Source organism: Gouania willdenowi, chromosome 12 (genome assembly GCF_900634775.1).
Source record: "Gouania willdenowi chromosome 12, fGouWil2.1, whole genome shotgun sequence".
Taxonomy (NCBI): domain Eukaryota; kingdom Metazoa; phylum Chordata; class Actinopteri; order Blenniiformes; family Gobiesocidae; genus Gouania; species Gouania willdenowi.
Genome location: NC_041055.1, coordinates 27,249,678 through 27,277,660, shown reverse-complemented (window position 1 = coordinate 27,277,660; position 27,983 = coordinate 27,249,678). Strand labels below are relative to the sequence as shown.

The 27,983-nt window shown below is 35.9% G+C and overlaps 1 protein-coding gene across 2 annotated transcripts; it reads right to left on the bottom strand.

The window, feature by feature from the left end:
• Positions 1-319: 319 nt before the first annotated feature.
• On the bottom strand, positions 320-23,529 carry plpp1a (phospholipid phosphatase 1a). Of its 2 annotated transcripts, none has more exons than XM_028463162.1 (4): positions 22,921-23,529; positions 16,173-16,327; positions 9,950-10,230; positions 320-400 (listed from the first exon to the last, which is right to left on the bottom strand). In XM_028463162.1, exons 1-4 carry the CDS (start codon positions 22,976-22,978, stop codon positions 331-333), a joined length of 564 nt encoding a protein of 187 aa, XP_028318963.1. In that variant the 5' UTR covers positions 22,979-23,529; the 3' UTR covers positions 320-330. The 2 variants fall into 2 exon arrangements, with proteins under 2 accessions (XP_028318963.1, XP_028318964.1); XM_028463163.1 differs by lacking the exon at positions 16,173-16,327 and adding an exon at positions 12,579-12,730.
• Positions 23,530-27,983: the final 4,454 nt, after the last annotated feature.

Below are 27,983 nucleotides of genomic sequence, written 5' to 3'. Positions count from 1 at the left end.
ATACAGTAACTGCGAACATAATTTTAGTATACAGATCAGCTGTTTTCTCACTTTCTTACAGGAAGTGTTGCCCTCAATAATACCTCCAAGAGTCTTTCCCTAAAACTGGCTCAACTGATTTAAATGTCATGCCTAATTTGATTAAAGGGAGTCTAAACTTCATCCAGCAAAAGCTACATGTATCTAACATGTATGCTTGAACTGTTTTTATGAGCTGAACCAAAATTCCCCGACTCCAGCATTGATATGCCTGGTTTGATTTGTACATAAAGAATGTTGACGTGTTTCTACAAGCATGCATAGATGTGAAGTCAGAGAAACGAAGCTGGTTCAGGTACTTACAGCCAGGAAGAGCATGCAGTACATGGAGAAGGACGAGTGGCCGGAGTAAAAGGACAACCTGCAACAAAGACCAAAAAACAACAGAAACAAAGCTGAATACTCGCGCCGACTCAGCTTTACAAAGTGTCATCACAATAAACAAGAGAAACGCACACATTCATCAATGGAGGAGAAGTAAAGCACAGGCTTTCATAGACCAGAGCAGTGGTTCTCAACCTTTTCAGCCCGCGACCCCCAAAAGCAGGGCCATCTATAAGGGGGAATAATGGCAATAGTTTTCCATAAAAGCACATCCATAAAGTCAGCAAAATGATGGTCCATTGTTCTTTGAATCTGTGATAACCACATGTATTTATTAGGGATGTAAAGATTAATTGATCTAAATCGATTAATCAACTGATCAATGATTCAGTCAAATTGATCCAAAGTATAAACATCGATATTCATCGCCATTTGGCCTTCCGCTTTCCTTAAAACTCCAAACGTTAGTTGGTGAGGAAAAAAGAGTTTTCAAGAATGTTTTTCATGTAATGCCATAAAACAGTCAGGCAATAAAATTCTGAAAATTTATCAATTGTGTTTTTGTATTCTTTAATAGAAAAAGATTACTTACTCGGCGATGAAAAAGATTATTGTCTGATATCAATCGCAGGCCTCAGAATCGAATCAAATCAAAATCGTAATGTGGCAGGCTTTGTGACATCGGCAAATATCAAATCGTTGTTCTGATAATAAACATTGTATCGTATCGGAATGAAACAGGTGATTTACGCCCCTATTATTTATTTATCTGAATAATATCCACTGTAATCCAGGACGTTTATTAGTATTTGCTCCATAGTATATAGTTATCTTAAAGATGTAAATCCTTAACCAGAATAAAATGGGTTGAAAGTAACCAAAGTGGTGGAAAAGGTGGTGAAATAGGATTTTAATAACCACAGAAATTGGATAAAAGTTGCAAATTAGAGTGGCCAACAGCGGACAGAAAAATGGTAAAAAGGTTCAAAGTGTCAATTTTGGCCTAAAATGGCAGAAAAAAAGTAGGAATTAGTTTAAAACTGGCTAGAAATGGGCATAGCAAATTGTGAACGTTATTAAATTGGCAAAAATAATGAAATACGGTGAAAATAGGTTAAAAGTGACAATAAATCGGTCAAGTGGTGAAAAGGTTTATAAGTGCCAAAAATGTCTGTGGAAAAAAATGTGCAGAAAATGCATTGAAATTTGATGGAGAAGTGGAAGAAACGGGAGTAATGAAGCAAAAATGCATTAAAAGTAGCAAAAATATGCAAGAATAAGGGATGAAAATAGGTTAAAATATGGTACGTTTGTGTTGTTGCAGAAAAACGGTAAAAATACGCAAATATGGGGCTCAATTATTTTATTATGTTTCCAGGTTTCTGTTGTGAGTTAACCTGAATTCAGACATTTACATTCAAGTCTGGGAAGCTTTTTTTTTTTAAAAAATCAAATATAGTTTTTGATGTGAAAATGCTCGGACAGGCCAAAAAAAGAAAAAAAAGAGGACCCTCCTTTACTTAATGCCTTAAATTCTGATTGCCTTCACTTTTAATTCACAGGTTAATGACAAAACTGAACACATGTTTTACAGCTCCATCACACATCTGAATTCTATTTAAATGCATTCTAACCACTTAATTTTGTGCTTTCTCTTGTATTTACTGCAGTTATTTTCCACCACCAAATGCATCCCAGCAACCAAACCGCCTGGCCAGAAACAATCAAATACACGCAAATGGTTCCACAACAAAACAAAGATTATTATCTTAGAATCCAGAGAATTTAGTGACTTTGATTGAAAGCAGAACCCTCCAAATAATGTAATGCTGCATTGGATCTGGTTGGCTATGGTTCCGGCAGCTGAGCTGACAGCAGCAAAAGAGCAGAGCGGAGCTCACAGAGGAATTTATTTACTAACATGAACTTTTTCTTCTGAGAAATGATACGATACCTCAACATCAAACTCTATCATTTACCATCTGACTCTGGCTCTGAGGTAATCATCTACTGCTTTTTTATTTGCTGGCTCAACTGGAAAGCTAAGTAGCAAGCTAGCTAGCTACAAGTAGCAAGCTACTAGCAGAAGAATGGCTCTTTCCACAACAGAATACAGCAGTCTTCTCCAAAAGATTACTGAACTGGAGACTACAGTGCGAGGAATACAAGTAAACATTGAGGTTAATGGACACTGTGGATATGATAATGATACGACTGTGGCCGCTGTTTCAAAACAGCGGAGTGGATAAAGCTAACTCGCTACCAGCCCGTGCTAACAAAGCTATCAGGCCTAGGGAGGATCCTGTTCCCGTTGATAAGCCAACAGGTGCGAGTCCTCCCTGGAATACTCTGGGAGCTAAGCCTAAGAAAAAGTCATATCCACTTCAAAGGCTAACGGGCCGAGCAAAGCGCCCTGATATCAATAATGAGACGGACTGGCCTGCACTGGCTTCGCAGACTGCAGCCTCAACATCAACTCCCTTGTCTGCCCAGGCACAAAAGTGGACATCTGCTAAAGGCAGGATTATCACCAAGTCACAAACCCAGTTTCATGTAGAACTGGGTAATCGATTCGCCCCACTGCTGAATGACCTAGGATCTGGCTCTAATGAGGTCAACACACAACCTTCTGGAACTGCGAAGACTGAAAGTGCTTCAGGAAAACAAAAGCGACATGGTAGGCCAAAGCAACAACCTCACACACTGATAGTGGGAGACGTTTCTGTTAAAGATGCTCAGAAGATGTTTAGCAGCAACGTGAAAGTGATCTGCTTACCTAATGACACAGTATCAGACCTGGCTGACAAAATCTTGCATATCGTTGCAGATTACCCACATTTGAAAAATGTTGTGATTCATTTTGGGTTAAATGATTTAGCCAAGGAGGAGTCTGAGGTGTTAAAGCTGGATTTCACCCATCTGCTAAAAACTGTGAGCTGTATACAGCCTAAAGTGTTCATCAGTGGCCCGATACCTCCAGTCCGCAAAGGAGATCTGAAATTCTCAAGGATTTACTCTTTGAATAAATTTCTGTCTTCGGCTTGTGCTGCCCTTTCACTAAATTTTATAGAAAATTTTCCTATTTTTTGGGAACGTCGTCATCTTTTTAGAGCAGATGGACTGTGTCTAAACAAGGCTGGAGTAAAACTCTTCACATCCAACTTGTTTTACTTCACCAGTCACACTGCTATCAGTTCTGATAAAGACAGAGGACAACATGTACCATCGGAGAACAAAACAACAAGGAAAGAACATGGAGTCAATGAGCTTCCAGCAAGAAATAAAAATCGCCAAAATGAAGAGGTCAACCCAACCCCCGCATCTCAGGACCCACCTGCTTCACCCCAAAATTCACCTACTTCCACCTCATCCAGCTTCTCTCCTACCCCTGCCTTCTTGGATTTAACTGCCCAGATGAACGAGCTGGTTCTGGCTGGCACAAGACTAACACCCCACCCTTTACCCCACCATGGTCAATCTGCACCACCCATCCCTCCTCGACGATACCAGGCTCAGGATCACTCTTCTCCTCAGGCCAGCTGTGTTCATCTTAGAGCGACACAGGTCTGATGTGTGCTGGGTCTAGACTGCAATAGCTCTATTTTTAGGAACAACCAGAAAAAGTCAGGGCCCTATGGAGTTAATGCAGCTTCTTTAATTCCTGTGGTGACAGGTAACACAGGTAAAATTGTGAAATTAAAGAAAAGCAAAAAGCTTTATAGAGATAAAAATTTGACTCCTATAACATGTCATCCAAAAAGTCCACCAGTGTCTCCAGTAAAGTCTTTAAAATTAGCTCTTCTTAATGTTAGATCTCTTGTTAACAAGTCACTAATAATTAATGATTTTATTTTGACACATCACTTGGACTTTTATTTCTTAATGAAACATGGTTGAATGATGGTATCAGTAATACTATTCTCAATGAAAGTTCACCACAAGACTTTATTTATTTAAATAAGTGTCGTACTTGCAGGAAAGGTGGTGGAGTTGCTGCCATTTTTAAATCAATATTTCAGTGCAAAGAAATAACATTTGGTGATTTTATCTCCTTTGAATATATGTCATTCTTACTGAAGGGTGATTCAAGAGTTCTGTTTTTAGTCATTTATAGACCCCCAAAATATTCTGGAGAATTCATGGATGAGTTTGCTGAACTGCTGTCAGTTGTATGCACTGAATACAACTTTTTAATAATAACAGGTGACTTAAATATTCATGTAGACAATAACATGGACAATACTGCCAAAGAACTGTATGCTTTAATGGATACTTTTGGTCTTACACAACATGTGACTGGTCCGACACACACTCAAGGTCACACTTTGGATCTGGTTATCTCTAAAGGTGTTGATATCTCTGCTGTTGATGTAAGAGACTTAGCTCTATCTGATCATTTCTGTGTCTTTTTTGACCTAGAGACTGTAACATCTGTTCCCCCTAGTTATGTGTGTTTAAAGAAAAGGTACATAAATGAGAACACAAGTGCACAGTTTATGGAAGCCATAGCAATGACACCAACATTGAGTGCTGAGACAGTTGATGATCTTCTGGATGAGTATAATAGAAACGTCTGTAATGTCATAGATGTGGTGGCTCCAATCAAAACTAAGAGAAAACCAAACACACAGAAAACACCTTGGAGGAGGACTGAGATAATGCAGAATTTGAAATCTGACTGTAGAAGAGCTGAGCGTAAATGGAGATCAACAAAACTCCAAATTCATCTAGAACTATACAAAATAAGTCTGCGAAAATTCAATGATGGCTTGTTCAAAGCAAGGCAGCAATACTTTTCTGAAATTATTGCCAAAAATGTCAACAACTCTCGCACATTGTTTTCTGTAATTGAAAAGCTCACAACCCCCCCAGATCAGATAGCCCCTGAATTACTGTCAGCTGGAAAATGCAATGAATTTGCTGTATATTTCAATGAAAAAATACAATCAATAAGGTCAAACATCAGAACAAACCAGCAAAATCACAAAAAGCTTGAACAGCTTCAACCACTGAGGGATGAGTCAATTACAATGTTAGAGTTTATTACAGTGAACCCAAAAACCATAGAGGAAACTGTTCAGCAGCTGAATCCATCAACGTGTTGCCTTGACACAATACCCTCAAACTTCTTTAAAACTGTTGTAAAGTCAATTGTCACTGATCTGTGTCAGATAATTAACTGCTCATTCCAATCAGGCACCGTACCAAAATCCCTGAAAGTAGCTGCTGTGAAACCGCTGTTAAAAAAGAGAACACTGGATGCCTCTATACTGGCTAACTATAGACCAATCAGCAACCTTCCATTCATGGCCAAGATCATTGAGAAGGTGGTCTTCAACCAACTGAGTCAATTCTTAACATTCAACAAAATATTTGATAAATTTCAGTCAGGTTTTCGTTCTCATCACAGCACTGAAACTGCTCTTATCAAAGTGATCAATGACATAAGGTTGAACACTGATTCAGGAAAAGTATCTGTTCTCATTCTGTTGGATCTAAGTGCTGCATTTGACACTGTAGATCATACAATTTTGTTGCACAGATTGCAAACATGGGTCGGACTAAATGGAAAAGTAATGCAATGGTTTAAGTCATACTTGGAGGAGCGAAGCTATTTTGTAAGCATTGGAAACTTTGAATCTGACAGATTACCAATGTCCTGTGGGGTTCCTCAGGGATCTGTTCTTGGACCCCTTCTGTTTAACCTTTACATGCTTCCTTTAGGACAAATTTTACAGAACTGTAAGGTTGATTATCAGAGCTATGCAGATGACACACAACTATATCTATCACTGAACCCAGATGACCATGGTCCCATTGAGGTGTTGTGTGACTGTTTAGAAAAAGTAAACTGCTGGATGAGTGAAAACTTCCTTCAACTAAACCATGACAAGACGGAGGTGATTGTCTTTGGTAACAAGGAAAAGAGGACTGCTGTCAGCAATTATCTTGAGTCTCGATCTTTAAAAGCTAAAGACCAAGTCAAAAACCTTGGTGTTCTGATTGACTCAGATCTTACATTCAGCAGTCAGATCAAATCTATCACAAAAACAGCCTTCTACCACCTAAAGAACATCTCCAGAGTGAAAGGTTTAATGGCTCAGAAAGATCAGGAGAAACTGGTCCATGCTTTTATCTCCAGCAGACTGGACTATTGTAATGGTCTTCTGACAGGAATCCCCCAAAAGAGCATCAAACAGCTACAGCTGGTTCAGAACGCTGCAGCTCGGGTCTTAACCAGAACAAAGAGGTCAGAGCACATTACTCCAGTTTTAAAGTCTTTACACTGGCTCCCAGTCAGCCTCAGAATAGACTTTAAAGTTCTGCTGCTGGTGTATAAATCTGTGAATGGGTTTGGTCCAGAATACATCAGTGACATGTTGGTCAGGTATGAACCCAGCAGGTCTCTCAGATCTATGGACACAGGTCAGATAGTGGAGCCCAGAGCTCACAGTAAACATGGTGATGCTGCTTTTAGTTGTTATGCTGCAAAGAAGTGGAACAAACTGCCAGCGGAGCTGAAGTCAGCATCCAATGTGAACATTTTTAAATCAAAGTTAAAGGCACTTTTTTTCTCTACTGCATATGATTGAGAGAGAGATTTTTTGTCATGTTGTTGATGTAATGATGATTTTACTGATGATTTTAATTGATTTTACTGATGATTTTAATTGTTCTTATTGATTTTAAACAATTGAATGTTTTATCATGTAAAGCACATTGAGTTGCCTTGAGTATGAAATGCGCTATATAAATAAATTTGCCTTGCCTTGCCTTGCCTTGCCTAACTCTACGACTTCCAATTTTAAATAACTTGTTTTTGTCATTCGACACTTTTGGATCGTTAACTCATCCTGGGGTGAAATTAAAGCTTGAATCTAATATAGAGGTCTTAAATAAGAAAACAACAATCCTGCTCATCAATTATTATTAGCCCATCTTTGTACCACCAGCTGTGATTGTTAGCCGACACCACCGTAACAAAACCCAACCTGGCAGGTAAAATAACAATGCATTCCCTGAGGTTTCCTATTACAGCAGCAGCTGAATAATTATGTGTGTGTGTGTGTGTGTGTGTGTGTGTGTGTGTGTGTGTGTGTGTGTGTGTGTGTGTGTGAGACAGATCTAAAGAGGAAAAAAAGTGCAAATCACACTTCGTCATTTTAAAACAAGATGCATTCCTCGACCGGTTCGTCCTGCCCTTACGTCACCTTTTTGATTTGCTGGTGTTCAATAGACCAACCAAAACACACACAAAGCAGCTGCAGATAAAAAGACAGTGATATAAAGCTCATAAAACCAGCCCTGAGTCAACAGAGGCTGATGTTTGCTGCCTGGATATGACGGTTTACGAAGACAAAGGCTGAGGAATGATGGCGCTCGACACCCAGGGGGGACGCAGGAAGCAGGTCGGGTGGGCTGCGAAGGATCAAAGGCTCCGACTCATATGACGTCTATTTAGGTGAAACACAATGAGTTTTAAAAAAAGAATTAAAAACTCCGCCCAGCCCATTAAAAAAGCCTCCCTGGCACAATCAGGATAAAGGAAACCTGCTCCTCCCGCCAAACTTCCTGTTACTGAGGAAAGATTAGAAGCTCTGCATTCCTTTGTCATAACAACCTTTAAATCTAGTCTCTATAAATCCATCTCATCAACACATCAGCAGATCTGACTGGATTTAATCAATGGACTTTATAAAGTATTGTTTAAAAATGTGCAGAAACAAACAAAACAAGACTTCGAAATGTCATACTAACGTACTACTCATACTAAGTTTGACGTCAAAATGCACATGTAGCGCGTTCACATTAAATAGTATAAAAAGATAAAGTATGCAAGAAATACCCGGATGTATGCTATGGACATTTTTTAGTATGCATGGTGGGCACACTACTCATACTGAACTGTCCCATGATGCATTGGGAGCGTAATGTAAAATTGTCCAGTGACTGGCTTCAAGCTAAAAGTCAAACGTCCCGTTTTCAAAATAAAAGCATCTCTTCTTGTCTTCCATTAGTTTTTTTTAACACTTTTGTAAATAGGGCTCTTGTTTTGAAGTAGAACAATAGTGGGGAGATATTTAGCCTCAGTGTGCTGCAGGTTTTTGTCATCGTAGGTTCCAAATGCATCTTGGGAAACTTGGAAGTATATTTCAGTGGGAACGCTCATCATCCTGATCATACTTATAGTATATAGTAGACAGTATATACTTATTGATTTTGTAATGTGTAGTACGGAGTGTGACATTTTGAACACAACCAGTCACTAATCCTATACTTTAAAAATTTGTATGATTTATAATTGACATTAGTATAGATCATATGTGTCAAAATCAAGGCCCGGGGACCAAATCTGGCACTTAAGATCATCCAAATTAGCCCGATGGGTAAAGTAAAAATGACCAAATAATTCATTTGTATTTAACTCAGCCCCTCCAAAGTCATACATTTAATAAAAATCGAACACTATTAGTATTTTCCCATTCCTATATAACAAGATTGCAAACACAAATTATCAAAACTAAAATCCTATAATTTCTCACAAACAATTCAACAAAATTGCCCTAAAATTGAAAATTTGAAAAAGTCAAAATCCAACAAGGACTTATATCTGTCACTTAGTGCTTGGATTATTGTCTGTGCCTTACATACTATACGTGACTTATACGTAGAAGTTCAAACTAGCGCACAATCTGAGGCCCACTTGAGATCTTCAGTATATTTATACCGATCAAATCGAGTTTTAAAAATCTAGCAAGTTCATTTTGTCTTCTTTTCAAATAATGAAAATGGAAAGAACTCATGAGGACACATCAAAGCGATCAGCAGACACCCCTGAGGAAGACTGGTAATAGACAGTTGAAACATGTCAGGAGATCAAAGTAAATTTTCTGTAAAAAATTGTCTGAATAAATGAAACCTTAACATATTATTCAAAAAGAAGACAGAGAACTTGCAGGAATTATTACACGAAAGTCAAGAACACATCAAAGCGATCAGCAGACGACTCTGAGGAAGACTTGCTGTTGACAGTCCTAACATGTCAGGAGATCAAAGTAAATTTCCTGTAAAAAGTTGTCTGAATAAATTAAACCTAAACATACATTATGAATTTGTTGAAATGAAAAGTCTTTTTACTATTTAGAACAATTTATTTATTTTTTTTTTAAATAAAGTTGTTCAATTGTAGCATAAATTGCAGTGTAATGAACTGTTTGTTTGTCGAGCAGAAACTACGTTACAAAACAAAACATTTATATTCTTATGTACCAAACAGGCACAACTTTTCACAACAAACCATAGAAATGAATTCAAAGCATTATCTATGAATATTATATAAAACTCATCACCCGCTGAGGTAAAGGAAAACAACTGTTGCATAATAGGTGAGCATTTGACCTTTGATCGTCATCAACCTAAACGGAGCTTTGCAAAGTTCAAGTGACGTTTGGTGATTGTAGGAAAGAATGGAGGGCTGAGGAGTGGGGTGTGCCACAAAGTTCACATTTAGAACATTTGTTGATGTAAAGGAAAATAGCTAAACATGTTAAAAACAAATAAACAGTTTCATGAGGAAGGCCCATACCTGCCCTCGTTGACCATCTTGGCGTCTCCACTGCAGGTGAATGTTTCCACGTACGACCCCACCGTGCAGTTAATCAGCGACCAATTGGGCTTGCACACGTCCAAGAAGTGCGGCCTGAGCCGACCGATGGAATACTTGGCGATGTCCGTCAGCGATTGGCTCATGGCGGCCCCAAACAGGAAGGTGCCCACGGCTTTGTAAACGCAACCGACGTAACTGCCGAAACACGACTTGGATTTGAGGTGTTTCAGATAAACTAGAAGGCACTCGCCAAAGATCATCTGTAAGAGCGAGGCAACAGGGGACACAGTTAGAGATCAAACACAGAGGTTAGAATAAAACAGAAACAGAAGCTAGGAGCAGCAGCTTAAAGGACAAACATTAGAGCCAAAACACACCTTTTTTCATAACAGTGAAATAAAATAATAACACCATAATCATGGTGGAATAGTTCCTAAAAAAAACAGAAGTCCAGCACAGGAGGACATCCACTTAATATAACAACTAAGGTTAAAACTCACTTGGAATAAATGGGAGACCCATGGGTCATGACACATACTTCGGTCTGAAAAAATTCTGAATTTTTTTTTACCGATTGTTCCGTGATTATTCAATTGGCACACTGTACATTTTTACTTTCTGAGATATGGCCGATCTAGTGCTATACATCCTGTCTGGTGGACATGCCAGGCCCTCAAAATTGGAATAAAGTTTGTCTGGGTTTCAGGTTTGAACATGTTTGAGCCTTCAGTAACAACTTTGCATATGTCTCAGCTCCCTGGAATTTGATCAGATTTGAGCTATGAACATAGACTGTTGTCATCACTAATGATTAGTCACAGATATGCACTGGTTCTTGAGCGACAGTCTCACAATATCTGAATTTTTTTTTTGTTGCTATTTTCATTGACCCATAACTGCACATGAGAATGTCAGAAAAAAAATCAGATTTGTTTTAATTTATGGTATAAAGATTACTCTTTCTTGGGATACAAACCTTTTTTCTTTATGCAACTTCTTCATTTTTATTTTGGATCCCAACTTTGTGGCTATTTCACCAATTGCAAATATTGAAAATCCATTACATGATCATTTACTGTTTATTAGATTTTCACTAATAGTTCCTGAGATATTGGAAGCTGAAAATGGAAGAAAAATACGCACGAAAATCGACACATACCCACCTCCCTCACTAAATTGGCCATATCTCAAAATGTATTCATCCGATCAAACTAAAAATGTAGTGTGCCTATTGAATAATCACGCAACGATTGGTAAAAATTTCAGAATTTTTTGAGACAAAAGTGCATGGGATGTCCTGAAAATGTGTAGAAATGACTTGGAATGACCCCTATATGTATTTGAGCTTGTACTAACAGGAGTGCAGCAACTGCTGCTCTGCTTAGTGGAAGTTATGACTCAAACCGACTTCCTTAATTGTGAGTATTATGGTTATGTATGTCAAGATTGAAGCCAATTGCAGATACACAACAGGCTTACAGATTTAAACTCTTCCTTCTGATTGAATTAAACCATGGAAGATGGAAACCTGGTGGGCAATGTGCCTCAGAGAGGAAATGCGTGCGTTACAGAGCTGCTCCACAATGACTTCCTGCTGTTTTACATGTTATGTATAAAACATTAAAGGTTGGATTTGGTCCTTTTTTTTAAAAAATAAAAAAAGATTGAGAAATAAAAGATGTTTCCTTTAACTCCCCACGAGGATACACACGTGGCAGCTTTTAAATCTTTTTAGCAAACAGCTGCAGCTGCTTAGAAGTCTGGACCTTTCAGAGTAAAAGTATACCTGAAGTTGTCCTTTGGATACACGCATGAAAGTTACAAGATTTAATTTCTTTCACAAGTGATCTTCTATTATTTACACATTTGCGAGAAATTTTATGGTTAGATTTTTGTTTTTTTTAAATTCAGGTTGAAAATTAATGAAGAGCAGTGTTTCAACTTTATAATATCTTATTCATTAAAAGAAAATCGAAATATATTACAATATGTTATGTCAATATGTTACAATTTGAATTTCCTTAATTAACAAAACTTTCTCCAAAGAATTGTGCATACATTTATTTACCGTATTAACACATTCCCCCTGTAGTGCCTTCATTTAATAATTTTGCGAAATAAAATAGCAAAACCACTAAGTTTTTCAGTCTTAACCTTCTAACAATTTCAACATTTGAATATAGTAATAAAGTAGTATTATAGTAATAAAACTATATAAATGTAAAAATATTTATATTATGTTATTTTCTATATTATATTAATATGTATTATATAATGTCATGTAAATAATCTAATTCAAAACACTTTTCTATAGTTTGCCATGTTTGTTTGTATTAGGGCTTAATAATTTTATCTCTGTTTTACAACATTCCTTTAATTAATCATTTGAATGATTTGATTGATTTCCTGCATCAGCTTCAGTCCCTAAAAATCTCCTTTACTTTACATTTTGACACGCCAAAAATAAAACAAAACACCCATTATTATTCTTGTTATTACTGCAAGAATTTCAAATTAAAAGCATTGTGGGTGGGTTAGGCAAACACAACAACAAACGCTAAAGAAGCAAAAAAGTGTGTGAGCAGACAATAAAAACAGATGCACTTACAGTGAGCACTGTGACGGGAATCATGACACCTCCTAACAACTGATAGGAAATGGTGTCGTCTTTAAGCGGGTACTTGATCGTATCATCGTTACAGAAAAAGCCTCGGCGGAAAGGCCGGTGCTGTGCAGTGAGTATTACAAAGGGGAGTCCGGCTAGCAGGGAAGCAACAACAAAGAAAAAGAAAACAGTTACAAAAGGGTGCCCCACACCTCTACCCATGATGCAACAGGACAGCCCTCGCAATCTGTTGCATCCCCTGAAGACGGCTGCATCCTCAGCAGCTTTCAGGAGCGTGGTTAATAATGGTTAATGGTTAATAACGTGTTGGCAGGGAAACAGAGCAAATGGTAAATGCTTGTAAAGAAAGGCTGTTAATGTAGGAAGGTTCAACCTGAAGGAAAGAAAATAAATGAGCTTCTGAACAGGTTATTAATCCTTTAGTCTGGTTTATTTCTCTTTTAGGCATCTGAGGACAAAAATGATTTATTATTATTTAAGGCAGGTCATGGACGTCAAACCCAACAGCCCAGATTGGCTCCTTATTGGTCGAAGCATAAAGGATGCACTAATTAAACCGTGACAGCTGCCTCATACCTTCTAAGCAAGCATCTCGCACCCCACCTCCACTCCAGCTCCTCCAGGTCAGTATGTATCTAACAAACTGGGTGTCATTTCGTTGTCATTAACATCTGCTCTGCTAACCGCTCTCCTTGCTTTAGCCTTTTAGCTAGGGCTCGTGGAAGGTCAGGGAGGTCCCAGAACAGACCCATATCGCCAAATATAAGATCGCATGCACATCAATGTAAAGCGTTTGAAGGCTCTATATAAAATCCAATGCATTATTATTGACTGAAATATCTTCAAATTTTCCTAACCAGGTTACAGCTTTGCATCATCATCATCATCATTCATTTTTAATAGCAAACAGATGAGTGCACCCACATTCACACAAGCACTGCTATTTCCTGCCTCAGTTACTCTCCACCACTTTCCAGAAAAGCATTCCAGCTTTATTTATTTATTTTTTTTAAGAGCTGTTGATGTATTCTTTGAATTCTTGTTGTACTGAATAAGAGCAGCTGGCAACTTTACCCAGTGGGTCATTCCACGTCAATTCAACAACCCTCTGTAGTGCCATTATTTGTGCACTTAGCAGAAAGTCTATGGGCTTACGCTATTAAAACAAGCTTTTTACATCTAAAGTGTTTGTCAATGAATTTTCCTGAATGTGATGACTAACAATCGTGAAAAAAAGAGAAAAAAAACATTAGGAAATAAACTGAAAGAGGATGTTGCAAAAGGGGTCATTCCATGTCATTTTACAAATGGCCCACACACTTCGGTCTCAAAAAATGCTGAAATTTTTACCAATTGTTCGGTGATTAATCAATGGGCACATTTTAAATTTTTTGTTTGATCAGATGAATACTTCTTGAGATATGGCCAATTTAGTGAGGAGGGTAAGTGTCGGTTTTCGTGCATCCTTATTTTTCTTCCATTTTCAGCTTCCAATATCTCAAGAACTACATCACATAGAAAACTGAAATTTGGTATAATAATAATACAGCTCCACCTACTCTCTCAGAATAAACAAAAAGATGTGCTATACATCATATCTTGTGGACATGCCAGCTCCGCAAAATTGATAAAGGTTTGTTGGGATTTAGGGCTGGAACATATTTGGGCCTTCAGTAAACAACTTTACATAAGCCTCAGCTTCCTGTAATTTGATCAGCTTTGCGCTATGCACATAGACTGTTCACATCAATGATTAGTCTCATATACGCATTGGTTCTTGGGTAACAGTCTCTAGAATTCCATAGCTGCATGTGGAAATGTAAGAAAATGTCTGCATTTTTATTTTGGACCCCAACTTTGGGTTATTTCACCACTCTAAGATATTGAAAATCCTTTACACAAGGCCATTGTAGCTTACCTCTGTGTCTCATAATCATTTATTGTTTATTAGTTTTTCCACTAGTAACAATAAAAATGTAAAAACATGAAAAAAGAGAAAATTACATGGAATTACCTCAGTAGAGTTAATCAAATTTAAGCCAAAACAGGTGATACTGACATCACGGGACATACAGGGTCACATGAAGTCGTGTCAGTTTAGATATTGGCCAACACTCCTTTAGTTTTTAGGATACTAACTAAAAAAATACTAAGATTCAGGAGGAAAATGTGCAAAACAGTGAGAATACAGGACTGAAACCAATGAAACCCAGATTTGTTTACTTGGACAACACAAAGAAAAATGTTAATGCACCAACTTCATTTCTAAATGCACAAAATGGGCAGCATTCTTGTGCCTGAATGCAATACGTGCTAATGTTTCAGCGCAAATGAAGAAAAGGACATTTAGTTACACTATCCCATTTCATCAAAGCATGAAGTTTACTTGAAAAAAAAAACAATAGTTATATTCCTCCTGCAGGCAGCTGTGTTAAACCTTTAAGCAGCATAACTGGACTGGTTATTGTTTTGTGTGAACTGGATTTAATCCGTTTAAGTGTAATTTCTCAAAACAAAGCAAAACACTAGCAGCTATAGTCACTAAGTACAGAGTCTTTGTGTTGAGACATCAGTGAGGATGAGATGTAATGGCTCAGAGTGTTTGTCCTTTAACATGCTGCTCTCTGTTCCCTCCATCACACACCCACACCCACCCACACACCCTCACAGCAAATACAGAATTCTCCAGTGTTGCAGGGTAGACGTTGGTGAGCCTGGACACCATCACAATTATAACTGCGTAACTGATAAGTAATTACAATAATTGTAATTGTAATTGAAAACATTGGTTGCTGTTGTAATTATAATTGAAGTGTAACTGAGTTCAAATAATTGACTTTGTAATTGTAATTGGCATGAAAATTATATAAAAACCACAATTTAATTAAAACGCAAAACCGGGGAACCAGGCTAAGAGTTCTATGGCTTGCTTACATATACATATATACACACACACACACACACACATATATATATATATATATATATATATAGTTAACAATTGTTAAAATATGTTTCATATCAAGTTTTTTCACTACATTTCAGTTCAGTTCTCCGTTATAAGAGATGCTAACAGAAACCTAACACAAGAAGAAGGTTAAGCTTTATGGGGTTATTTATTAAAGGCTCAGTAATTGGGATTAATTGAATTTGAAATTTAGTAACTGAGAATGTAATTGTAATTGACGTTCAACGGAAAAATTATTTTGATTGAAATTGGGAAAAAATGCTGGTCACAGTAATCATGTAGCTAAACATGGATAATTAAAGAAGTAATTGTAATTGTAATTGTAATTAATTGAATTTAAACTTTAGTAATTAAGAATGTAACTGTAATTGACGTTCAGTGGAAAGAAAAAAAAAATTTAAATGTAATTGGAAAAAATGCTTGTCACCGTAATCATAATTTAGTTGTAACTAAACATGAATAATTGAAGACATAATTGTAATTGCAAAATTTAATTGACCAGAACCCTGCTGTAAATCACTGATGTAGGTAAAAGCACCACTCGGCAGTATTTGCTGTGAGGCAGGTTACTAGTGTGTGAGTTGCTGCCTTGCATCACTCTTACTTACACAACTAATGGGCAGGGTGAAGCCCACAGTATAGAGCACGGTGGAGGTGACTGTGCTGGGATGGAAAGGGTACCTGATGCTGTCATCACTACAGAAAAAGCCTCTCTGGTAAGGACGGATCTTACCCAGGTTAAAGGCTGCCAGAGGCAGACCGCCTGTGGGAGGGAGAGGTTATCACCAGTTAACACAAGGGTCAGAAGGAGCGTGTGATACAGAGCTAATATTATTGGGCTATTTTTACAGCTAAGGTCATCAGCTCGCATGTTAACCTCATTTGAACACAGACTGTGAGGCACTAATACAGCTAAGGACTTCCACATTTTACCTGAAAATCTAAATGTTAAATGTACATGTCAAATCTAAATGTAAATGTAAATGTCATTATCATTATAAATAATAAATGTTAAATGTAAATGTACATCTAAATGTTAAACGTAAAATAACAAGCGACGGCATTTTGCAGAGATAAAAAATTTGTAAATGAAGGATGATCAGATATTTTACACCCGAGTTTATGTGTGCACATATCAACAAGCCCTTAAAACAGAGATGGGCAACTTTTATCACAGTGGGGCCACAGAAATGTGATCCAAGGGCCACATTATCAACAATTATGTCAACATTCAGATTAATGACCAATCTGGACAAAACAGGAAATAACAAAGGCATGGAACTATGAAATTAATTTTATTTATTTTTTCCACATTAAGTGTTTTCTTAATTCAGTTTTTTTTTAAATAAATATTTATCATTTTTTTCAGAAAATATTAGTTTTCAACTCCTGTGAGGAAACAAAATAAATATTAATTTTAAAAGAAAGAAAGAAAACGATAATGAATGTGTAAGCTACAAATAAAAAGTTAAACTATGTGTGTTGTTTTATCTGTGTTTTTTTAATCAGTTTGTGCATTTTTTTTCTTGTCCTTTTCTGTGTTTTTAGAGTCATTTTTTTTTTTTTTTACATTTTTCACTCATTTTGTTTGAGTTTGTTGAGGTTTCGGCATTTTTGTTTTTGTTTTGTATATTTTTCTGTTGTTTTGTATATTATTCTTTTATTGTGTGTGTGTGTTCTTTCTTTGTGTGTGTTCTGGAATCAGTTCGTGCATTTTTCTTGTCCTTTTCTGTGTTTTTGAGTAATTTTTTTTTACATTTCTCACTCATTTTATTTGAGTTTGTTGTGGTTTTTGGAGTCAGTTTGTGCATTTGTTTTGTATATTTTTCTGTCATTTTGTGTATTTTAGTAGTCGTCTTGACTGTTTTTAAAATTATTTTCTGTGTATTTTTGCTGTGGTTTTGTACATTTTTGGAGTGACTTTTTGCATTTACCTTGAAGGCCTCATAAAATGAGACGAGCTGCATGTGGCCCTTGGGGCCGCCAGTTGCTCATGTCTGCTTAACCACTTTTGGCCAAAATGCTGTTCCTGTCGCACACTAAAACCATTACCCTATTAAGTAGATACAGATTCAAGTGAAACCTGTCTATAGAGAGCTTTTTTTGAACAACCAAACCACACAGAGACCACACATGCACAATGAATTATTTACTACACCTGCTTTGTAGAAAGCCTGGCCTGCTGTGTGAAATCCCACTTTGTAGCTGCTTTTTATTGCTTTCCTTGTGTCGTTAAAAGGACTAGCCAAAAAACAGAATGGCTGGAATGGTATTAAAACAGAATTGCTCGATGAAAAGGAACCTCTGATGATGAGGTCATCAGATATATAGGATTGGGGAGTAATATATACGGTATGTTGGTAAAAGTTGCTGTATTGAATTAGATTAAATGTCAGTTGACTTTTTTTTTAAAGCATTCCTGAAATACGATTTATAGCAGTGGTTCCCAACCTGTTTTACTGTTTTAAGTCGTGACCCCATTTTTATATTATATTAGATTAGATTAGATAGAACTTTATTGATCTGTTGGGAAGGCTCCTCAGGGAAATAACATTTCCATCAGCATTAAAAAAAAAAGAAAAGAAAAGCAGCACACAAGGTTGAAATAATATATTAATACAGAATATAGAGAATATACAGAAACAAATTAACAAGGTTGGTGCTACAGACTACAATTACTGCTCCTCCATATCACACATTTCTGGAGACACCAGAGATGTTTTTGTTTTTCTCTAGAATTAATTTTTATCATGTTTGTTTTATACATTTGTTGTTTGTGCACAAACTATAGAATACAGTACTTCTGTTTGAGATTGTATGTGGTAAAGAATAATAACTAAACAATAATAATTCAAAAATGTATAATTTATTCAGTATTTTTTTTTATCAATGACTAGGCGACCCCACATGGGGTCATCACCCCAAGATTGAAAAACACTGCTTTATAAAATGAAAGGTAGCTTGTTTAAAAAAAAAAAAAAAAAAAAAAATATGACTATTAAACAAAACACAGAACAGTTGACTTTTTTCAGCTATTTTTGAATTCCTGGTGGAATGCTTAACCATGTTAACAACAGCATGATGTCCTATTAACCAATCACACAATACATTACTGAACTCAAGCTTAAACAATAAGAGTTTTTTAAGTTATTGCCTGATAATCTTTAACTGTGTCTGGATTAAGGCTGAACAATTAATTGCATTTGCGATATTCTTACGATATAAAACGCGATTTTCTAATCGCAAAGGCTTTTTTTTTTTTTTGAAGTAATAATTTATTTTAAGTTTGTTGGAAGTTTGATTTAAAGTTTATATATTATATTTAGTTAAAGTTTAAATTATTCTGAAATTGTTTATTATGAAACGAATTGATTTATTGCTTGAGTTGATTGAAAAATACATGACAAGAGGCCCTTAAAAAAATAATTGCAATCGCAATATTGAGGGAAAAAAAAAAAAATCGCAATTAGATTATTTTGCAAAATTGTTCAGCCCTAGTCTGGATTTAACAGACAGGTTATGAGCAGATAACTGTTGGTATTGAATAGCTACATAGGAATGAAGAATCCATGAACACACTGTAGCATGCCCAACAGATTAAATCCCATAAAGATAGCGCCTTATACTAATTGCTTTCAGTGGTCCATAGTCTGCGTGCAAGGTCGCTGTCGTTCCTCAGAGCGGCTCATTTATGCCTTTGGATGTCAGAGAAGAAAAAAAAAAAACTCATTTATTAGATGAATCTGGCTTCCAGCCCCTGTCTGTGTCTGTAGCCCCCCCACTACTCTGTAGGTGGTTTGTGGGCGGTGTTTCTGCAGCTGTTGGCACCTTCAGCCGTGCCATCCTCAAATGACAGGCAGCAGCAGCAGGTCCGCACAAACACAGGCCGATGGCTGCACGCATGATGGTTATGATACTCTGATTATTTCTGATCACTGCAACAGAACTCAAAGGCCTCTGCTGCATAATATGAGGCAGTGAAAGCCAAAAACCATGTGCATGCAGCATCAATAACTGCCTAAACTGGTCATTTTTTATTATAATATATAGTCTTTGTGTACTGTGTGTAAAACTGTGTTAAATTATATGTATTTAAAAGCAATAAAATGAAGACAAACATGAGCTGAATGCTTTAAATAATCAGCCTAACTGTGATCTGCATTATACGACCTTATAAAATGAATAAAACCTTAATAAGAGATGATTCTTCCTTGATTACCATAATTACCACATGGAGAACTTGGTTGATTTACAACATTCAATTAAGAAATTGCGTACTTTTTACGTCATAATCTTCTAGAGTTTAAAACTTGTGACTTATCTTTAGAGTTTAGCTGACTGCATTCTAATTTTTTCACGGTATATTTTTGCACATTTCACTGTTTCTGGATCATATGTTGTTTTCCATCTGCATGGTTGGCAGTGGAATGTTATTGTTGATAATGAAATGAATGAATTCTTTCTCCAGGAAATGTCACAGATTCCTGATTTTACGTGAATAATCAGAAAACTTCCCCCAATTAACATTTAAAATCAAAAAAATATATTTTGTCAAAGAAAAAAAGCTTTGAGAAGGTCAATATTTCCTCTCTAAAGGGAAGAGTATTTAATTATAAAATGACTGATGAATGATATACTTGTTCATCCATATCTACTATGGTACAATTCTGCCAAAACAAACCTTTTTATTTTCAAAATATCCTGACAGTGTTTTTATTTTTTTTACAAATTCACCATAAACTATCAGGACTATTGCTCAATAAAATACTACATGTTTTTGTAACAGGATTATTTCATGCTACAGAGATAATTTTATCACATTTCTGACAAAAGAAGACAATAACTAGCTACATTTTACAAAGTAGACTTTATTTACTTACAATTGAAGTTGTAGTTTAACTAAATTCCACTTTAAATTCCACTCAATGTTTTGGATTTGTAGATTAAGCCTTGGGAACTAACGTTTGAGACAAAGCATATGAAATTATGGAGGGGGTATTTATGATATAAAGAGGGCATACAAATGATTTGACAAATAAAATGCCATGGGGGTTCACAGGACAAAAAAAGATTGGGAACCACTGTCCTAAGATATAAATATCAGCATTAGTTCAGCACAATTCAGAAGATGATTTAAAACCTCCAGATTTAAAAAAAAAAAAAAAAAAAAAAACAACAACAAAACACACAAATGTGATGAATTCAAATGGAGACAAAAGGCTTGTAAACATCTATAAACTGGTTTTATCCATAATAAACAAACCCCATCCAACAGCCCAAAATTATCACTCCAAGCATTGGACTTTAGAATTTTAGCCGATTGCATTCTTTTTTTTTTTTTTTTTACATATTTTGCACATTTCATGATTTCTGGATTATGTTTTTGTTTTCCATCTGAATGTTTTGCAGTGGAAGATTGTTGTAAACAACTTCTTTCTCCAGGAAATGTCACAGATTCCTTATTTTAAGTGAATAATCAGATGTAGTTAACCAGAAAACTTCCCCACAGCAACACTGCCCCCCCCCCCCCCGTTTTCTTCCAGGGCGAAATAAACAATTTCTCCCATAATGTTTAGTCAAAAGAGATAATTTCGTGGAGGTAAATATTTACTCTCTAAAGCAGGGTTGTCAAACTCATTTAAGTTCAGGGCCAAATACGGAGCAGTTTGATCTCAAGTGTGGGCCACTGATTTTATGCAGGAAAAATGAGTAATTTCGACAATATTGGGCCCTAGTTTGCACTTCTACGTATACATAAAATACTAAATATGTAAGAAACCGACAATATCCAAGCAATACGTCACAGATATGAGTCCCAACAGGGTCCTCAATTCAAAAATTCCTAGATTTTGTGACAAATTTCTATTTAATTAAGGGAAATGTTATGTAGTAATTTAAGGAAAATTGAAGGATTTTGTAAGAATTTGTGGTTTTTTCAACAGTTTAATATTAAAAATGACTGCAATCATGCGATATAAGCATTTACACAGTGATTCTTGTCATTTCTACTGTCTCCTGTGGACCGAATTGGATGCTCCAAAGGGCCAGATTTGGCCCCCGGGTCTTGAGTTTGACACATGCGCTCTGAAGGGAAGTATATTTAATTATAAAAATGACTATGATTGATGATGTTGACTGTGGGAGGCCAGCAATGGTTTTATGAGTCTAAGTGTAAACATATTCAGCCCTCACTATCTACTAAGGCAGTGGTTCTCATCCTTGTTTGGCTCAAGTCCCCCCTTTGTCTGGCTACAACATTTAGCTCAGAATAATGTTAAAAAAACAACAATAAAACATAATGATGAAATGAATGAGTGATAACACACATTTTAAAGAATATAACTTTGTAAATAAGTGGGAAAAAACAGTATTTAGTCCCTCCTGAATAGATTTTTTACAATTTCCTGTCATCAAGACTGATCCTTGTATTTTTTAGTTTATGTTCTAATAAAGATCATTTTAATGATCATTATTGTGATTATCATTACATGTTTTGAAATCCGCATATCTTTCATATCTCTATCTATTTAAATTAAACTCAAAACAGCTTTATTGGCATGATAAACAAGCTTATATTGGCAGAGCAGGTGTGACGTAGAACGATGTACACACAAAAATAATAAAAACTAAAAATAGCAACATTTGTGTTGTGTAAAAGATTCAAATAAAATAAAAATAGGGTTTCACTATATATATGTGTGTGTAGAACAAAGTATTCACTAAACTTATAAGTAGGGTGGCACAATTATGGCCAAAATGATAATTGTGGTTTTTTTTTTTCAATCAATAATTTAATCCTAAATATTTATCATGTGTGGGGAAAAAAAAAAATCTGTTTTTATTACAATACTTTTAAACAAACAATAGGTGGTGTAGAGTTTACAGTGCAAAATGAAGCTTTAAATAACAATTACACCAAAAACATAATTTGAAAAAAATAAATAACCCAAGAATTTAAAATGTAAAAACTGAATAAATACATTATTACAGAGTGCAGGCCCATATTTTAAATGTTAATATTGCCAATGATCAGGTTAACTTAATCGTAGCAACCAAAATCGTGATCACGATGAAAATGCGATTAAATGTGCAGATTTATAAGTAGTGCCATCGCGTACCCGGGTACGCGTACCGCCATTTGAGAAACACTGCACTAAGGTTCAGAGCTGCCATAATAATGCATTTATTTTTAAACATCCTAACATATAAATATCTGCATTAGTTTAGCACATTTCAGAAGATGATTTAAAATCTCTAGATTAAAAAAAACAACATACAAATATTATTAATTTAAATTGTGAGAAAAGGCGTGTTCGGAGACCTGAAAATTGTCTTTTATTCGTAATAACGACTTACCCAGAATGAGACAAACCCCGTCCAGCACCACAAAGAGAATCCCTTTGGTTTCAAACATGTTTCCTTGTTGTGTGAGGGCCGCAGTGGACGGTGCTCCCGGTCCGGCTGATTTCAGGGACTGAGGGTCGGTCTCTCTCTCTCCTCTCTCTGGGCGGTGACGCACAACGTGATTACGTCACACGGTCAGCGGCTTGCGATGAAATTACGTCGGGAAGTCATGTTTACAGACTTTATATCAACTCCACTAAATAAAGCCACAAACCTGCTATGTCACAGGTCTAGGTTAGGTAATATTGGATAAGTGATAGTTTATAAAAAAGAAGCACCGAGCATCAAAAAAGACGCGCGTCACCGTCGCACGGTCTGTTGTTGTCTGTAGGAGGTAGTAATCCACAGCACACCCAAATTATCCACAACAGCCTCATGAAGTGATAGATATGTATTCACTAATGTACAAACAGCCCTTATTCCTCAGCCGTGGTCATATTTAACAAGACCTCCGCCCGCTGAGAAGCCCTGAATCGGGGGAAAAAAACGTAACGCGAAGAAGAAGAAGAAGAAGAAGAAGAAGAAGAATGAGGCAGTAGCTATCCGCCCAATGCTGCGTTCAAATGCTCCTCAGAAATAGTGGGATATTTGTGCTGCATTATGCGGTGTCGAATGTATGAACTCGGTCACGGTTTCATGGCCGACAGTTGGAGATTTTGTACGTAAAAGATTAAACTTTGACCCTGAATCATGTACCTTTTGTCCATTCTAAACATTTATTTTTTTGTTGTGAAAAGACAAATGTGCTTTGGACTGATATTCACAGTTTGCTGTCTCTAAAAATCAACAATGTACCACCATTTTCTTCCAAAGACATTGTTTATTTCATGAACAATCTGGGTTGAAGTATTTCTGATGTTATACATCTTGTTATTGTAATGTGTAAATATCTTATTCATACTTGTAAATGGATAAACTCTACTCTTTTGTGTGATGTGTGTATTCAGGATTCTCAACTGATGGGTCGGGACCCAAAAGTGGGTCACGGACCTGTACTGGGTGGGTCGCGGACAGATGGTCAAAATAAATAAATAAATAATCAATGTCCCTCATGCTGGACTTTTGATACGCATGCTGTGAAATGCATGTTGCGCAGGAAAATATATAGATTTAAGTTTTTTTTTTTTTTTTTTTAAGAGTATATATGTATGTTTTCAACAGCTATTTTTGAAAACCTATATTTGGTTGGTTGAATTCTAAAAAAAAAAAAAAATAAAAAAAAAATGGGTCACGATTTAATGACGTGGCAAAACGTGGGTTCCAGGGTGAGACCAGTTGAGAACCCCTGATCTAGATCACTGATTACTTCAAGTATCTTAAATTGATCAGACAAAATACCAAAAAAAAAAAAACACCAAAATTTATAAAGAAATCAAAATGTCCTTGTTTTTTTAGGTTGTCACAGCCTTTTTTCTCTCTTATTTAGAATTTTATTGTAAATTATGTTCACTTCTTTAGCAAATGCCAGACTGTGTACATTATTGTGCCTATGTACCCTGATTTAAAATGTATATGTATTATTACATTATAGAATAATTAAGAATATATATTTTTTGAACATTTAGCTCACTTTCCTTTGAGACAGAGATTCATGTAAAACAGCATGTTATATCATTGTTAAAAATGTTTACAGATAATAAAAAATCTAAATGTACATGTTAATTGTAAACCTAATTTTTAAATCTAAATCTAAATGTATAACATGCTGTTTTACATGAATTTCTGTGATTCTTGATTTAGAGATGGTCAGAGCGCTTTTTCACTCGCATTCCATTTATTTGATAACAGTGACACCAAGTGGCAAACAACAGTTAAAACAACAATTTAAAAGCATTAAAGCGCTCAAAAACGTCACTCAAGTTTGTTTTATAAAAGCAAACTTACATAGCAGGAAAATATCCAACAAATACCCCAACCCTTTACACATTAAATATGTGTTTTTAATGTCCTTTACCTCATTTATCACGTCTACCTGACAGATATTGCGTATTATTGGGTATTTAACAGGACAGGAGGTTCATATTTTGGATCATGAAGGGAAACCTGAGGATACAAAAAAACAAACAAAAAAAAAAACCAAAAAAAAAACAAGGGAGAACCTACCAAAAATAAAAAAAATAATACCATTCCAGAAATAATTAGTTTCATGTTTATATGCTTGGGCAAATTTATTTATCATTTTGAACCAAACATGAGGCCTTGTAAAAATAACAAAATACACGAAAACATCATGTAAATGCATACAGATCCACATATGTTTTTTTTTTTTCCAAATTTTCAACTGTACATTAAGAATTTAAACATTTTAGATAAGGCTTCAAAAGCAACTATAACTATAAGTGAGAGTGTGCTGGTTTATGCTTTAAAATGCACCAGCTTCACTCTTCCTCCTGATCTAATGTAACAAAATATCTATGACCACAACAATGCAAAGCAAACTGTAAAGTATTGGTTACCAAAAATCATAACGACGTGCTATACTTGTGACTAGTCACAAATGCAACGCCCGACCACACTTTAAAATATTGCACTATATGGATTTCTCCACTCATTTGTTTGTCTTCACATTATAACTTGAGGCCCGTGATTTAAAATGTTGATTTCATCAAATAAAAATAACGTTTTTCTGACTTCTCAAGTCATCGTCAACAACTATTTCTAAGTTGCAATTGAGTTATGTGGGAAGAAAAAAACACAAAAATATACGTACGGTAGTTTGATCTTAAGTAGGTCACAGATTATAGGTGGAAACACGAGCAATTTCAATATTAATGTCCTTAAGTTTGCACTTTGACGTATAAATGAAACATAAAGTATGTAAGGTGGCCACAATATCCAGGCAATAAGTGACCGATATCAGCCTCTGCAGGATTTTCTGACCAATTTTAATTTAATTTGGGGAAATTATGTGAAATTGAGGAAAATTCAGTTCTTTGAACAATTTGAGATTTGAAAAGACTGTAGTCATGTGATAAAAGTGTGGAAAAATCATTTGCCATCCTCCAAATATTGTGGAGTTACATTGAATTTGAGTATTTAGTAGGACTGAGATATCTACAACTGAGTTATTTGGTAATTTGCACAATAATTCATGTTTTTTTTTTTTTGTCTTTTTGTACTTTCTCCTGCAGGCCGAATTGGATGGTCTAAAGCATGTGTCAAACTCATGGCCCGGGTGCCAAATCTGGCCCTTTGGAGCATCCAATTCGGCCTGCAGGAGAAAGTGGAAATGACAGAGAAAACACGAATCATCGTATAAAATGAAACAATTTTTGCAGGGGCTTAGTTTTCATTTTTTATGTTAAACTGTTGAAAAAACTCAAAATTCTTACAAAATCTTTACATTTTTCTCAAATTATTACTTAACATTTCCCTTAATGAAATAGAAAATGGTAAAATATATATATATATATATATATATAGGAAATTGAAAGTAAAGACCCTGTTGGGACTGATATTTGTCACTTATTACTTGGATATTGTTGGTTTCTTACATAGTTTTGTATTTTATGTGTACGTAGTATACACAAGTATACATAAAGTGTAATCTAGTACACAATAATTACTCGTTTTCCCACCTCAAACCTGTGACCGACTTGAGATCAATGCTCCTTATTTGGCCCTTGAACTAAAATGAGTTTGACACATCTGGTCTAAAGGGCCGGATTTGGCCCCTGGACCTTAAATTTGACACGATATGTATGTAATGTTTCTTTCACTGCAACATTCCCTTCATAATGAATAATCCACAAATAATACTGTCAAGGTAAAAACAGAAAGCCAATGTGTTGGCAGAAAATGGCAATAAAATAAGAAATACCATATATAATCAATTATATAATAACATGATTCTTGTTCTTTTACTTGTAAAAGTGTTCCATAAATGCCCTCTAGGTGGCTCTGTTTCCATTCACGTCAAACCTGTGTGGGATGAAATCAGTTCTTAGTCCAGAGGAATGAATGAAGGGTTATTCATGGAAGGCACATGGCTCATGAGTGCTGAGAGCGGAAGAAGAAGATGATAAAGCAGCTCTCAGAGTCCTTTGATCAAGTTCTTTCAAGAAAAACCAACAATTCGTCATATTTTAATGAGTAAATTGGGGAAAGATTTTGTGAACTATAGTCATTTGGCATCTAGTCGAGATCTGATCAGAATATGCTGCCAGGGGAAGCAGACTTTATCTCAGTTTTTCTTAAAAAGCTTGAAAAATGACAATATAGGTCTAAATATCAAGTCTTTCCTTTTGTTAAATCACTTTTTCAGTTAATGTCACGGTATTTTAGGAATTTTAGCAATCATATCGTCCAACATGACACCCTGACACTTTTTTTCAGGAAATTTGATCTCCTGACATGTTTCGACTGTTAACTGCCAGTCTCTCTCAGGGGTGTCTGCTGATTGCTTTGATGTGTCCTTGACTTCAACGTAATAATTCTAGCACTTCTTTTTGTCTTCTTTTTAAATAAAATGTTAAGGTTTAATTTATTCAGACAACTGGTTTTCAGGAAATTTAATTTGATCTCCTGACATGTTTCGACTGTCAACTGCCAGACTACCTCAGAGGCATCTGCTGATCGCTGTGATGTGTTGTTTGACTTCTGTGTCCAGCAAGTTATGTTTGAATAAGATGTTGAAGTTTCATTTATTCAGAACTGGTTTTATGGAAATTTACTATGAAGAAGACTGGCAGTTGACAGTCAAAAAATGTCAGGAGATCAGAGGTGTCTGCTGATCGCTTTGATGTGTCCTTGACTTCTGTGTAATAATTCCAGCAAGTTATTTTTGAATAATATGTTAAAGTTTAATTTATTCAGGCAACTGGTTTTCAGGAAATTTCCTTTGATCTCAGGACATTTTTTGACTGTCAACTGCCAGTCTTCTTCAGAGGCGTCTGCTGATCGCTTTGATGTGTCTTTGACTTCCGCGTAATAATTCCTGAAAGTTAATTTTTGTCTTCATTTTGAATAATATGTTAAGGTTTCATTTATTCAGACAACTGGTTTCCAGGAAATGT